The sequence below is a fragment of the Pteronotus mesoamericanus genome, unplaced genomic scaffold (assembly GCF_021234165.1).
Source record: "Pteronotus mesoamericanus isolate MK-2021 breed Mesoamerican mustached bat unplaced genomic scaffold, CSHL_Meso_final contig_52, whole genome shotgun sequence".
NCBI classification, from domain to species: Eukaryota; Metazoa; Chordata; class Mammalia; order Chiroptera; family Mormoopidae; genus Pteronotus; species Pteronotus mesoamericanus.
The window spans coordinates 12035652-12048606 of NW_026555189.1; the positions used below are offsets into that span (position 1 = coordinate 12035652).

Genomic DNA, 12955 nt, shown 5'->3' on the forward strand with positions numbered 1-12955 from the left:
CCTCTCCACTAGACACAGAAAGAGCAAAATGATCAGAGAATTGACCTCTTATTCATCCTTCTTCCAGGAAGGGAATGATAAGAACAGTTAACAATTACTGAGTACTTATTATATGCCTAGTGTGGTTCTAGCATTTCACGTGTACTAATTCATGCAGTCATTATTATCTCCATTTCACAGATAAGGAAATTCAAGCACGGACAGATTAAATAACTTCCCCGTGGTTACTCAGGTAGTAAACGGCGGGGCTGGGATCAGTCCCAGGGTCCGTGCCCTTACCCACTATTCTATACTATCCACAGAAATAAACGTCTTGCCATCATTCCACCTGGTCACTCTTCACCCAACAGCAACAAAAACTCCCCAGCAAGAATTAGCTCAGCCCTGGCCAGCATGGTTCAGTTAGGTTGGAATATCATCCCAAACACTGAAAAGTTGTGGGTTCGATTCCCAGTCAGGACGTGTATAGGAAGCAACAGATAGATGTTTCTCTCTCTCTCTTTCCCCCCCTCCTCCCTCTATAAAAGCAATGAAACAATTCCCTCAGTTGAGGGAAAAGAAAAAAAGCCCTGGCTGGTGTGGCTTAGTGGATTGAGCACCGGCCTGCAAACCAAAGGGCCGTTGGTTCTATTCCCAGTTTAGAGCACATGCCTGGGTTGCAGGCCAAGTCCCCAGTAGGGGGTGCGTGAGAGGCAACCGCACATTGATGTTTCTCTCCCTTGTTCTCCCTCCCTTTCCGTCTCTAAAAATAAATAAATAAAATATTTTAAAAAATAAAAACAAACAAACAAACAAAGATTTCACTCAATTAGACCAATGGTTCTCAATGGGAAGCTCTTTTGTCCCCCTGAGGACATTGGCTGTGTCTGTGCAACTAGCAGCTAGTGGGTTAAGACCAAGGACGCTACTAGAGAGCACAGTGCACAGGACGGCCCCACAGCAAAAAATTATCCAGCCCCAAATCTGAATGGTGCCAAAGAGAGAAACCTGGCTTAGGAAGCAGACTGAAATAATAGGGAACTTTTTTCAAGAAACACTCCGACATACCTGATGGTGGTGGCGATGGTGGCTGGGGTGAGCTGCTGCCTTCAGTGTCACCCTGGTGGAGAGCTTCCTGCGGGTGGAGTCCCAGGCGTGAACGAGGAAGCTCATCTCTGGATTATGAAGCTGTAAAGGCCGCTTGACCGCGAGCACACCATCCGTGCCCACTTTGAATCTGGTGTCATCAGAAACATAGACGGTCCTTGATTGACCGGTACATCCTTCGAAACTCACTGCAGGGCAGAAATGACGACAATTAAGAAATTGGGAAGATTAAAAACAAGCACTTTCCATCTCTAAAAAGCAAACTGGACTCATCTACCAAAAGCCTGACGCACACAAAATAAGTACAAGCAGAACAAACCGTAGTCTCGTGACAGAACAACAACAATATCATGTTCTCCACAGTTAGAGGATCTGATTTTTTTCCCTCCACTACTTGTAAAGTGAAACAGAAACTGTCTAGGAAATAACCTCTCCTTTTCAATAACAATAAAAGGGACTTCTCCTTTTCAGATGGCTCTTTTCAATATGAAAACAAACCCCTAAAGTAATGGAGACAGAATACCTATTGAGTCCAAAACATAGAGACTATACTACATTTAGATGCTGTGGAGAGGCTACATTAAAATACATAGCTTACATCTCTGGCTGGGTAGCTCAGCTGTTTAGAGCGTCCTCCCAAGTGATACATCAAAGGTTGTGGGTTTGATCCCCAGTCAGGGCACATACAAGGATCAACAAATGAATGTTTAATAAGTGGAAAAACAAATCAGTGCTTCTTTCTCTTTCTCTAAAATCAGTAAAAATCAATAAATAAATAGTTTACAATTAAATAAACAGTGGGACAAAAGAGAGAACCTGCGAGGAATACTGGTTGAGTAGGGACTCTGGACCAGTCTCCCCAGGTTTGTGTCTCAGCTCTATTAGCTCTATGACCTTGGGAGAATTATTAAATCTCTCTGTGCCTCAGTCTACCTATCTATAAAAAGAAGATTGTTTTTAGATACATAGAACAGGGCCTGGCACAGAATCACTATATTAAAGTTTGTTAAATAAAAATTTAAAAACAAACAGCCTGGGTTAATAATTTATTCAATCCCTGTGAATATTCCCAAGACATTAGTAATTGTGGATATTTACTGAGTGATGATTATATGCTTATTATCTGAGAGAAAGAGAGGTAATTCCTGCTTTCAGGGGGCACAGGGGAGAAACTGGTCACTGGCAGGGGAGGCAACGGAGGTTTCATAGGACGCCTCAACCTGATCACACAGGGAGGCACGGTGAAAGCAGAAAGCAAAAGGACTGCTTGGGTGAGGTGGCTTATGACCAATGGCTAAAAGACAAAAATAGTTTTTTAAAAAAAATTTAGTTATTAAAGTATTAAAACTTTAATAGTATTAATACTCAAAGCTAGAGAGGAGCTACGGCGAAAGTGTCAGCACCATACATCAGAGTTCCAGAGGACTCATTCATCAGCTTTCCACCAAGTTATATGCCAGGAACTGTGCTGAGCATTAAGCGCAAAACAGTGAACAAGACAGGCAAGATACCCACTCTCACTGAGCTTCTACTATTGTGGAAGAAAGGGACAAACACCAAAACCAAAAAATGAAGGCGGTGATCAATGTTAGCGGATACAAAGGAATTAAGGAGAGTACTACAAGGATACTAGAGGGGCAGGGAGGTTTGGGGAAAGCGTAACTTACATTGGATGGGGAGGGCAGGCCTCTCTGAGGTGGAGGCATCTGAGCTAAGACTTAAAGGCAACAGCCTTGCAGAAGCCTGGTTTCAAGACAAGAGCCTTCGAGGCAGAGGGAACCATAGATAAAACCGTTCATTCCGGGAAACTTTCAAGTTGGCCTGTTTTCCTCTCTTTCAAATAATTGTCCATCATTCCTCCAGTAGAATTTATATCTTTTCCAAGAGATAGTTTTACAAATTCCTGCTCTTGTGCTTATTTTACATAGCTAGACACCTCTATATCCATGAGGATATGGTCTCTGCCAGAAAAGCCCTAAGTCACCCATGATGCCTGAGCTGCAGTTTTCATTCCTTCCACCAGGGGCCACCCTTGCAAATGTTTCTGAAGCCAACAGCCCCACCCTGGCCAGAGAGAGTAAAACTGCTGGGGGTGGAAAGGGAAGTATCACAAATAGCCCTATTTTGAAGATGAAGAAACTGAGGCTCAAGGAAGTTAATAAACTTGCCTGACACCCTATAACTACTTTACAGAAGAGCTGGGAGTAACCCTTCACCTGAGTTACTTAGTCTCAGGTTTGGCACTGCATCACCCTGGAGAGAACTTTTTCTTGGGGCCTTGGCTTTTTTTAAAGGATTTTTGTCTCCTAACTAGAACCTAGGGATGGTAGAAATTTCAGGCCACCTCATACAGTAGCTGCATGTCTGCTACCTAGCAAATAAACTAAGCCACCAAAACAATAAGAGTTATTAGTTCATAAGAAGGTAGCTGGGTCCTTTTAATCACTCACCCAACTCTCCCTCCCAATTGGTTTAAAAAAAAAAAATCAAAACCATGCCCTCATCATTATCCTCACCTTTTAGGCAGGCTCACTTACCAAACTTAAGGGGGTGCGTGGGGTGAGCAGTGGAAAGCTATAATAAATGACAGAGAGGGGAGGAACAGAAGAAGGGGCTCATCTGAGTCTGTGACTGGATTATAAACCCAGGTTCTACCATGTTTCATGCTGAGTGGCCTTAGCAAAGCGTTTAAGCCCTCTGGGCCTCAGTGTTCTCTATTGGAACATGAAGGATACCACCACTGATGACGCCTACCTCTTTTGGGTTTTGTGAACCTAAGCCATGGACATGAATGTGAATCACATTTTGAAAGCAAAAAGAAAAAACAAAAAAAAAACAACAACCAAAAAACCAAAAATCAATGCAAGTCAAAGGAGATTATTGTTTCTATGCATACAAGCTAGGAGACAAGCATTTGCTAAATAAACAGAAGAGCTCTAACATGACAACAGAAGCCCAGAAGAAGAAATGCAAAGTATGTAAAAGGATGGGCAGATACTGCCCTTGAAGTCTAAAACAGGAATTTCTTTGCAAACTGTCACAACAAAATGTTTTTCAAATAACCCTCCCCCAGTTCACGTCAGTAGAAATAATGGGGCAACTGGACTTTTGGGGGACCTGTCACATAAGCAAGGAACAAGAGCGGCCCTCGTTTATCACACTGCATTCCTTTCCCCCGCTGGTCTGAATCTGGGCGGTGAAAATTGGGACAAGCATGATTGGACTCGCCAAGGGTGGCAGCCTGAAAAAATTAAAATGGTTTTGCACATCACTTGATGGAAGGTGTTTAACCTGCTTTGGGGCATCTCCTCTTAATGGTGGCTAAGCCCCAGCCTTTGGGAAGTGACAGAAGAAGTGGGAATGTGGCCAATAGATAGCCCCAACCTGAATTTCTAGGTGCTCATTAAGGGTCATTATCCTTCCTGGCAACCTGATCCTCTGGGCTGATAAACCAGAAATTATAGGACAGAGGGGACCTCCGGCTCTGGGAGGGCTCTGGGAAGCTGGCTTCAAACCTGGCAAGGGCTGGCCGGTGGCGAGGAGCCACGGTGGCCACGAACACCCGCATGTGAGAGAGTAAACAAGAACGGCCAACTGTTGAAACTAGAGGCTCAGTACGTGGGATTTGGGTATATTGGAATGCTCTCACAATAAAAAAGTTAAACAAAACCAAAAAAAAAAAAAAAAAAAAAAGCCAGCCCCGACTGGAGTGGCTCCGTGGATTGAGAGCTGGCCTGTGAACTAAAAAGCCACCAGTTTGATTCTGGTCAGGGCACATACCTGGGTTGAGTCCCTGGCTGGGGACAAGTGAGAAGCAGCCAGTTGATGTTTCTCTCCCTATCTTTTTCTCTCCCTTCCCCTCCCTCTATAAATAAATAAATAAATAAATATCAGGAAGGGAAAACGTATTCTTTAAGTCAGTGTGTCCTCCTTTTTTAAACCTGTCATTTGGTCACTTGGTCTAAAAATCAAATCCCAAGGACAAAAGCCAAGAACACAATGGCCATCTCTTAATGGGAAAATATTTTCACCACAATATTATAATCATCACCATCAAAAACTACAATCTCAAGATGAGAAAAGAAAAAAAAAATAAAAATAAAACTGCAACCTCAACTAATAGCTTCAACTACCCTTATTTCGCTAATTTTTAAATATTTCTAATGTGTGTAGAACATTGTATTCAGCTCTATTCTAAGTGTTTTAAAAATACTAATCCCAAAACCCTATGAGGTTGGCACTGTCAGTATTCCCTTCTTAAGATGGGAAAATTGAGGCAGCTAGTAAGGAGCAGACCTGGGACTGGAACCCTGGGCAGTCTGAGAGCTCAGGCTCCTAACCACTCTTCCTGCTGTCTCTCTATAAGCCGGACCCCCACCTCCCATCCTTCATGTAGACATCACTACCCCCATTTCTTTTGCTCTAAATACATGCTGGTGAGGTAAGGGGCTGAGCTGTTTTTACCCCTGTTCCCATATGCAAAACGGGGATATGCTTTCCAGCAATAATAAAATGGAATGTTTAAAGAAAAAAAAAAACATGAAAAAGACATTCCAGGACAGAATGGAATTCCACACACCAGGTTACCAGTACTTTGTGTGGAGGTAGATGGGGCTAAGACTGAGGGAAGTGTGGTTGGAAGAGAGGTAGGAGGTGGTTTTCTTTTTGTTAAACATATTTCCCTTACGCATTTTTGTGTATTCTTGCATGTCGCAGTTACAGTGAATTTTTTAAATGACAAAAATAAAAGTGACTTATAAAAGTATCTTTAACACACTATGATTTTGTGTGTTGCTCATCCTGCAAGCGTCCCGTTTTCTATAGAGCTCATTTGGCAGAAGTAGTAGCTTCCACCAGAGGACCCAGGAAGAGATGACGGAAGTTCAAATGCAAGTTAGACCCGTGAAAAGCGTTGGGTCCCGGGGCAGGCTTTGAGCACTCAGCAGCATTCTTTGCTTAGAATTGCCGTCATGCCACAGAACAGTCCAGCTTGAAGGATTCTTCTCCCACCCCCGCCCAGCCCCAGAACTGGAATGTGAATGGGTAGGAACAAAACAGTCTGAAAAGCCTCTATATGTTTCCAGATGTTGAGATTTAAGGAGGGGGTCTGCTCTCAAAGCCAGTTAACTATAGTTGAGTTATTTGGTAACTAGTGGGATAACCCAGTCTCTTAGAAGCAACTAATTGAAAGCAGTATCTTCCACACACCACACACAAAGGCGTGCATTATGGATTGTTTCCCTCTCATCAGAGCACATTTCCCACAGCTAATACCAAAGAACACAGCATTTAACTTTATTCCAAGGACTATTTGAACTTAAGTGCTCAGCCTCAGGAAGAGAAAGTCACACACACAACTCAAGGGCTAGATTAGCGAGACTTCTGAGGCTCCTGGGGGGTCACATTGTCATTGCATACCCCCAAACCAAGGTCTTCAGCTGCTAACTTAAATAGTGAAGATAAAGACAAGAAGTTTAACTAGATGGACAAAAGGAATCCTGGGAAGACAGACATGTATCACTTAGCTAGGTGAGAGTTTCTTTTTTTGCTGGTTTGGAACAGTGTTTCCAACTCCAACCACAAAACCATAATTCTCCATAGCTACCACTACCTATAAAATTTCTTTCTCGGTTCCATTTTCTTTGATGGCACTGGGTGATTCTGGAACATCTTCCTCTCATGGGTGTCCATGAAATTAGTGAACATTATGGGTTTATTGAACACCCACACTCAGCAGAAAATACAATTTTATGCTTAAGAAGTGGGAGGGGGAGCTTTGCGCAGTGGTAGTTTCGTAGCCAATGAAGTTTATCCAAGGCGTGATTATTGCTAATTGAGAATTAAAAAGTGGGGGGGACGGGGATCTTCCAATTTGTCTACCCTCAAGGATGTTGAGGAGACTCAAGTTGAACCAGGAAGACTATCTTTACAGCCCCAGTAAGTCTCAAACTGTATATGTCTATTTGCTACTGAGAACTATGAACAGAACACAACCTAATAGCCTTACTAGATACAGCAGCCCGGGGCTGTAGGAATTTAGCAGCCCTAGCTTATAAATGAGGAAATTGAGGCTTAGAAGTCTCATGGAAGAGACCTGGCCAGGCCACACAGCCATCCAGTGGCAGAGCCTGTGGCCTGGTGCCACAGTCAGGACTTAAGTCACCAGGCAGCCCCTTGATATTGATAAGCCATTTTGCAAGAAAATAACTACTAACTACCGGAAGTTAGTCCATACAAAAGAATACATCAGGTGGAGAGTAGCTGCAATAAATAATAGCAAAGTTTCCTGGTCTCCATCTTCCTCTTACACCCACTCACTCCCTGTCTCTCCTTGAATGAAGGCCGCTGTCCCTTGGAAATCCAGTTCCAAGCCTCAGAAAACATTGATAGTCAGAAGCCAAGTGAAAGAGAAAGCATTAAACTCCAGATTCAAGAATGTTCTCCTCTAAGTCACCATGTTACATTAGCTAAAGTAAGTTAGAGTTCCTTAAACCCCAAACATTTTTCTGGGACTGATAAGCAGCGTGGCATATCATGTTACATAAGCACAACCCAGGCATGTGTCCACAAAGCCCTGGGTGATGGTGACAGGCCCCAGGGTTGTCCCTGCCTGGGGCGCCCACACCCTTGTTGACAAGTGGGTCCGATCTCCCCTGTTGACAAGTGGCTCCCAGGGGATTCCAGGGGTGGGAAGTTTACTCTCATGAAACTTATTGAGGCTTTTCTCCCAGCCTTCCAACATATCCTTGCTCGGAACAAATTTTAAGTGGTCTGTCTTCACTTGCACACAATTAACATATGTCAACAATGTACCCTGCGTGGGTAGGAAGCAAGGAGCAAAGTCCTCTTTGCTTCTGTTTCCAACAAAACAGGTTGAGGTGGAGGCAGCGCAGGGAGTCAGTGCAGAGAGAAAACAGGGAGGTTACAGGTGAAGGGAAGATTAGCCCAGGCCCCTGCGAAGGGGAGTCCGGAAGGACCAAGGGGCGATGCATCCCTCACCCTTGGGTTTCCCCGCTTGTCCCAAGGCGGTCCCCGCCGCCGGGGTCGCTCTGGCAGTGCGTGTTTGCTTCCCGTCATGTTTCTGCTTGGGTAACGCTGTTTTCGTCCTTGAACAGCAAATACCATGGATGTTGATCAAAATCAGCCCAGTAACAAATGTCATAAATGGCACTTGTGGAGTTGCTTAAAAGCCAGTGCAAACACTTTTATAGTTTTATATTTGTGTAAATGGGGTCACGCCAATTTGGGTTCAAATCCCAGCTGTGCTTTTTATGTGCCACTGTAGGCAAGTCGTTTTGACGTCTCTTGAGCATCAGTTTCCCCATTCTTTGAGGGGTTGCTTCAACAAAACTTTTGTTAGAGATTTAATTTATATATATTTTAGAGAGAGGGGGAGGGAGAGAAAAAGAGAGGGACATCAGTGTTAGAGAGAAACATTGATTGGCTGCCTCTTGCATGTGCCCTGTTTGGGGACTGAACCCGCAACCCAAGCCTGTGCCCTGACTGAGAATTGAATGAGCAACCTTTCACTTTGTGGGGCAACACCCGACCAACTAAGCTACACCAGTCAACAAAATATTGACTGAACTCTTACTCATTGCCAGGCATCATTCTAAGGCTGGGAGATACAGCAGTGTACAGAGCAGTATCCCTGCCCTCATGGGGCTTACATTCCAGTTGGGGAAGCTCAACAGCCTAGACAAGCCCATGCGCTCCTGCTCACTTGCTAATGCGGGTTGGGCCCTGTTCTCTACTGCCGTCCCCAGCGTGAACACAGCAGGCACTGACCCCTGACCTCCTGGGGCTGACATTCTAGTGGAATGAAAGTAATGAGCACAGGGATCCCACATAGACCTGTGGGTGCTGAGGCTCCTGCTCCTCCTGTCTAGAGGGTCCTGGCCTCCCAATTCTCTTTGTCCTCCTCCAGATCAAGGCCAAAAAAGAACCACTTTAAGTCATCTTCCATCCCAGGCCTCTCGTGGACAGTTCAGAACTGGGCCAGTGCCCACTGGTAAAGCCTCCCTAGCTTGGGGCTCCGGTGGCTCAGCTGGCCCTGTTTCTCTGCTCAAATCCGAGACCAAGGGCTTGCTTCAGCTCTCCAAGGCGGACACAATCTGCCACGGAACCTCACCTCGATTTGTTCAAAAAGGGGAAGAGGGGGAAGCAACGGAACTCCACTCTAACGGGGAGTTGGCATCTGGCCGGCTCCAGGAGTTGGAGAGGGGCTTCTTCCCGGTTGGTCCTAGCAAGGAAAACGTGCTTGGTTTGGTTGAAAAGAACAAAGAGAATGGGGAGGCCCCCTGGTTTCCACACTAAATCAGTTTTCTTGTCCCAGCTCCTGGCTGCACATTAAATACACAAACATCTAAGTGCCCGCCTCAACACAGAGAAGGTGATTGATCACTCCCACGCCCTGCAACCCAGGAAGCGTTCCTGCGGCCAGGCTGGGCAACCCCAGGCACTGCTTGCTTATCGATTAGAAAGAAAAGGCTCCCTGTTACACCACAACACCTGTCCACTTTTCCTTTCTGTTGCGTTTCCCGAGGCCAGGTAGGGCCCCATGTTCTGAAATTCCAAAACAACGGAACCCCTCCTACCTCCGTCTCCTGCCGACCCCCCAGGAGGGCAGCTGATGGGCCTGGGGAAGGGGACCAGGCCCCGGGTCCTAACAGCAGAGTTCTTAATTGCTCACTTGGGAAATAAAGCACCTTGACCTATGTACTGTAACATCATTTCCAACCCCAACCCTAACCCTAACACCGATGTGTGAGAGAAACACCAATAGGTTGCCTCTCACATGCAGACCGAATGGTCACTGAACCCACAACCCAGGCACGTGCCCAGGCGGTAAACTGAACCAGTGATTCTTTGCCTTGTGGGATGACACCCAACCATCTGAACCGCACCAGACAGGGCACTACCATATTTTTAAGGACCTTCTTCCCCAACTTTGTTCTTTCTTTACCATTTGCCCATTCAACAACAACAACAACAAAAAAACCCAACCTAGTTAGTTATTAGAATGGATAAAATATGGTATAGCTACTCAGCAATAAAAATGATGACTACAAAAAAGCAACCCCCTGAGTCAAAGTCCCATTGTTCAAAAAAATCCATGTGCCCAATAATGCCAAGGTCAGAGTTACGAAAAAATGGGGAAGGAAAAGAGAAGCCATAAATACTTCTTCATTAGCAATAATTAGAAGAGTAAATAAATATTCAGCACAATGATAGTCATCGTATGCAGGCATTGTGCTGAGCTCTTCACAAATGCTGGCTCCCGACCTGCAGAGAAGCAGGCGGGGTCCTTTAATCCCCTTGATGCTGATGAGCCCGAGGCCCAGAAAGGCTGAAGTCATTTGCTCAAGGTTGCACAGCCAGTCAGCCCCTGTGGCAGGATTCACACCCAGAACCAAGCGGCCACGGCTGGTTTGGCCTGAGGAGGGAGAGAGAGAAACGTGAGGCAGAGGAAACTCCGAGCTGGGTTAACACCACAGACAATTCTCTGTGAAAAACACAACCAAGGTAGAAATATGTGCCAATCACATATTCGGGAAATGGGGGCAGCATTTCCCAAGCACCAGCTGACACTGGCTGTGGAAACATGAAAGCTGTCATGGAGTTAGAATTTTGGATCATTCAGTATCTCGGGATCAAAGCCTGGAAATCTCTTCTGCAACACAAAGAACAAATGCGAGGTTTGCACCTTTTCCAAATGTGGGCTTCGCTAGAAAAGCTTGGGCCCTCTTCCTTTGACATTTGGAACTCCTAAAACAGCCCTGAAGAACAGCTGGAAGCCCAAGCTTCAGAAGTCAGGCATTTCCCAGGGTCTCCGGGTCACATGCATTTGCAGATGACTCCAAAACAAGTGCTCACTTGTCCCATAGAGCTTACAAGAGGACGCTTTCTCTTCTTTAGTGGATGCTAGCATCATTTTGCATTATCAAGAACAAATACGCATTGATATGAAACACAGCTGCTTCCAAGAGTGTTCGCTAAATCTACTCAACTGACTCTAAAGGTAACCCACGGCTCGGCCTCCGGCCTCCAGCACCAATCCTGCCTCCCACCGAGTCCCAGGAAAAAGCAGAAACATCTCAGACCGCGGCTTCTCACTCCAAAATTTCCAAGTAGGTAAAAAAAGTTAAAAAAATAAGTGCATGAAGACCAACCCGCAGTTCCAGACACAGACTGTGGCACTCACGGGGCTGCAGCCACCAGCCACAGGGCCGGCTCCTGTGAGATGCCAGGGTGCCGCCTGCTGCCGCCACCACACCGGCCTGTGGAGCCTGAACCACCACTGGTTCCCAAACTCAATTTCTCTGGCTGCAGCTCTTACATGACTCTGTGGTCCTGTGGGTGAAAAGGGGGCCTCATACTAAACCTGGGAGTTTACTAAGTTCATACTAAGAACATACTAAGTTCAGGGGAGGCCTGCAAGACGGGCCCTACTGGCTCAGAGACTGGGAGTAACCACATAGGAGGGTCTGAAATGAAAACTTCCTAACCAGAAGCTAGTCCGGGTGGGTAAGGACGCCCCGGCCACTACCTTCCTTGACAAAAGCTGATCTTTACCTTAACTGAGCCTCTTTTTGCATAACAAACCTTTGGAATATCAGAGTAATTTCCTTTTTCCAGAACCCTCAGGGCACAATCACTGGACCAGAACTAGAGTCTAAAGAGCCCCTCATTGTTACTGTTATCATGTTAATTGTTAACTGTTAACTCTTCTGTACTCGCCAATGTCAAAGAAGTAGGTGTCTATTCCTTTTACTTTTTATCTAATCTCAGAGATGCCCCCCTACCCCCGTGACCCCTTCACTTTCTCCCTCCTCCCTAATCTACCACCAATTCAGTTACCCCCTTTCATCTCCTTTGGTTGTAATGTGTAAAATAAGGTGCAAAACTACCATTCTCCAGAGCATTTTCTCAATCCCCTGAGATTTTGCTTCCCAGAAATTGCCATCAGTTTGGCTCAAATAAACTCAGAAAAATTCTTACAGGTTTGGACATTGCCGATATCAACAGTCCCTTTACCTGGCCTCTTCCTGCTTCAGTGTGATCAAAAATTGGAAGCTTGCACACAGGCAAAATGGACAAGGTTATTTCCTAAGGCAGTGGCAGCCAAGCAGGGGAGACAAACCCAGCACCCATCAATAGGATTAGCTAAAGAAACTGTGGAATTTCCCCACCAGGAGCTACTATGCCGCTATAACACAACTAAGATAGCTCTTCACGCACTGCTGCGGAATGAACGTAGTGTTCAGTGACAAAGCAAGGTGCGAGGCAGTGCAGGGGGATAAGAGTGGATGTTCACATTTGCTTACATTTGCATACAGAAACGTTGATTTTTTTTTTCTCACCCATGTAAACATTACAGTTATTCACAAATTTTAAGAAATTGTAAGGGACCATATGCAAATTTCTTATTACTTGCTCCATAGAAAAAATTTTTACTTTTTCACCAATGTTCAGGATTTGTTCCAGGGGAACACAACCCCTCTGAAAAATCTCGGCAACCCAGGATGCAGGAGACCACACAGAGGGATCCATGGGGGTGCTGGGAAGGAAGAGAGGGTGACCCACACGGGACAGGAGCAGAAAGGGGCGCTGTGGGGCGGAGGGGGAGGGACTGCTGTGAGCATGTCTGGCAAGAAGGCTGGGTGCCAGACCAGGTGACCAGATCCTCTCTGGGGGTTTCCAGGGAGACCAGGGCTTGGGCAAGTCCCTTTCATTCATTCTGGATTAGTTTTCTCACCTGTGACACAGAGGCTGAGCTGTCAACAAAAGTGTGGGGCTCGAAGGCCCCCTCGGCAAGGAGAACGAGCGCGCCTTTCTTTTTTGGAGGGCACCGTGCCATGCTCACATG

At 45.7% G+C, this 12955-nt stretch overlaps 1 protein-coding gene and 1 pseudogene across 1 annotated transcript in view; one reads left to right on the plus strand and one right to left on the minus strand.

Annotated features, from left to right (window-relative positions):
- Nucleotides 1–12955, minus strand: part of CDH1 (cadherin 1) — a 69721-nt gene that overhangs the window by 22367 nt on the left and 34399 nt on the right. Inside the window, exon 3 of the mRNA XM_054579278.1 lies at nucleotides 1048–1274. Within this exon, the coding sequence (XP_054435253.1) occupies nucleotides 1048–1274 (227 nt within the window). The remainder of the gene's footprint in view (nucleotides 1–1047; nucleotides 1275–12955) is intronic.
- Nucleotides 6859–6976, plus strand: LOC129075309 (uncharacterized; annotated as a pseudogene).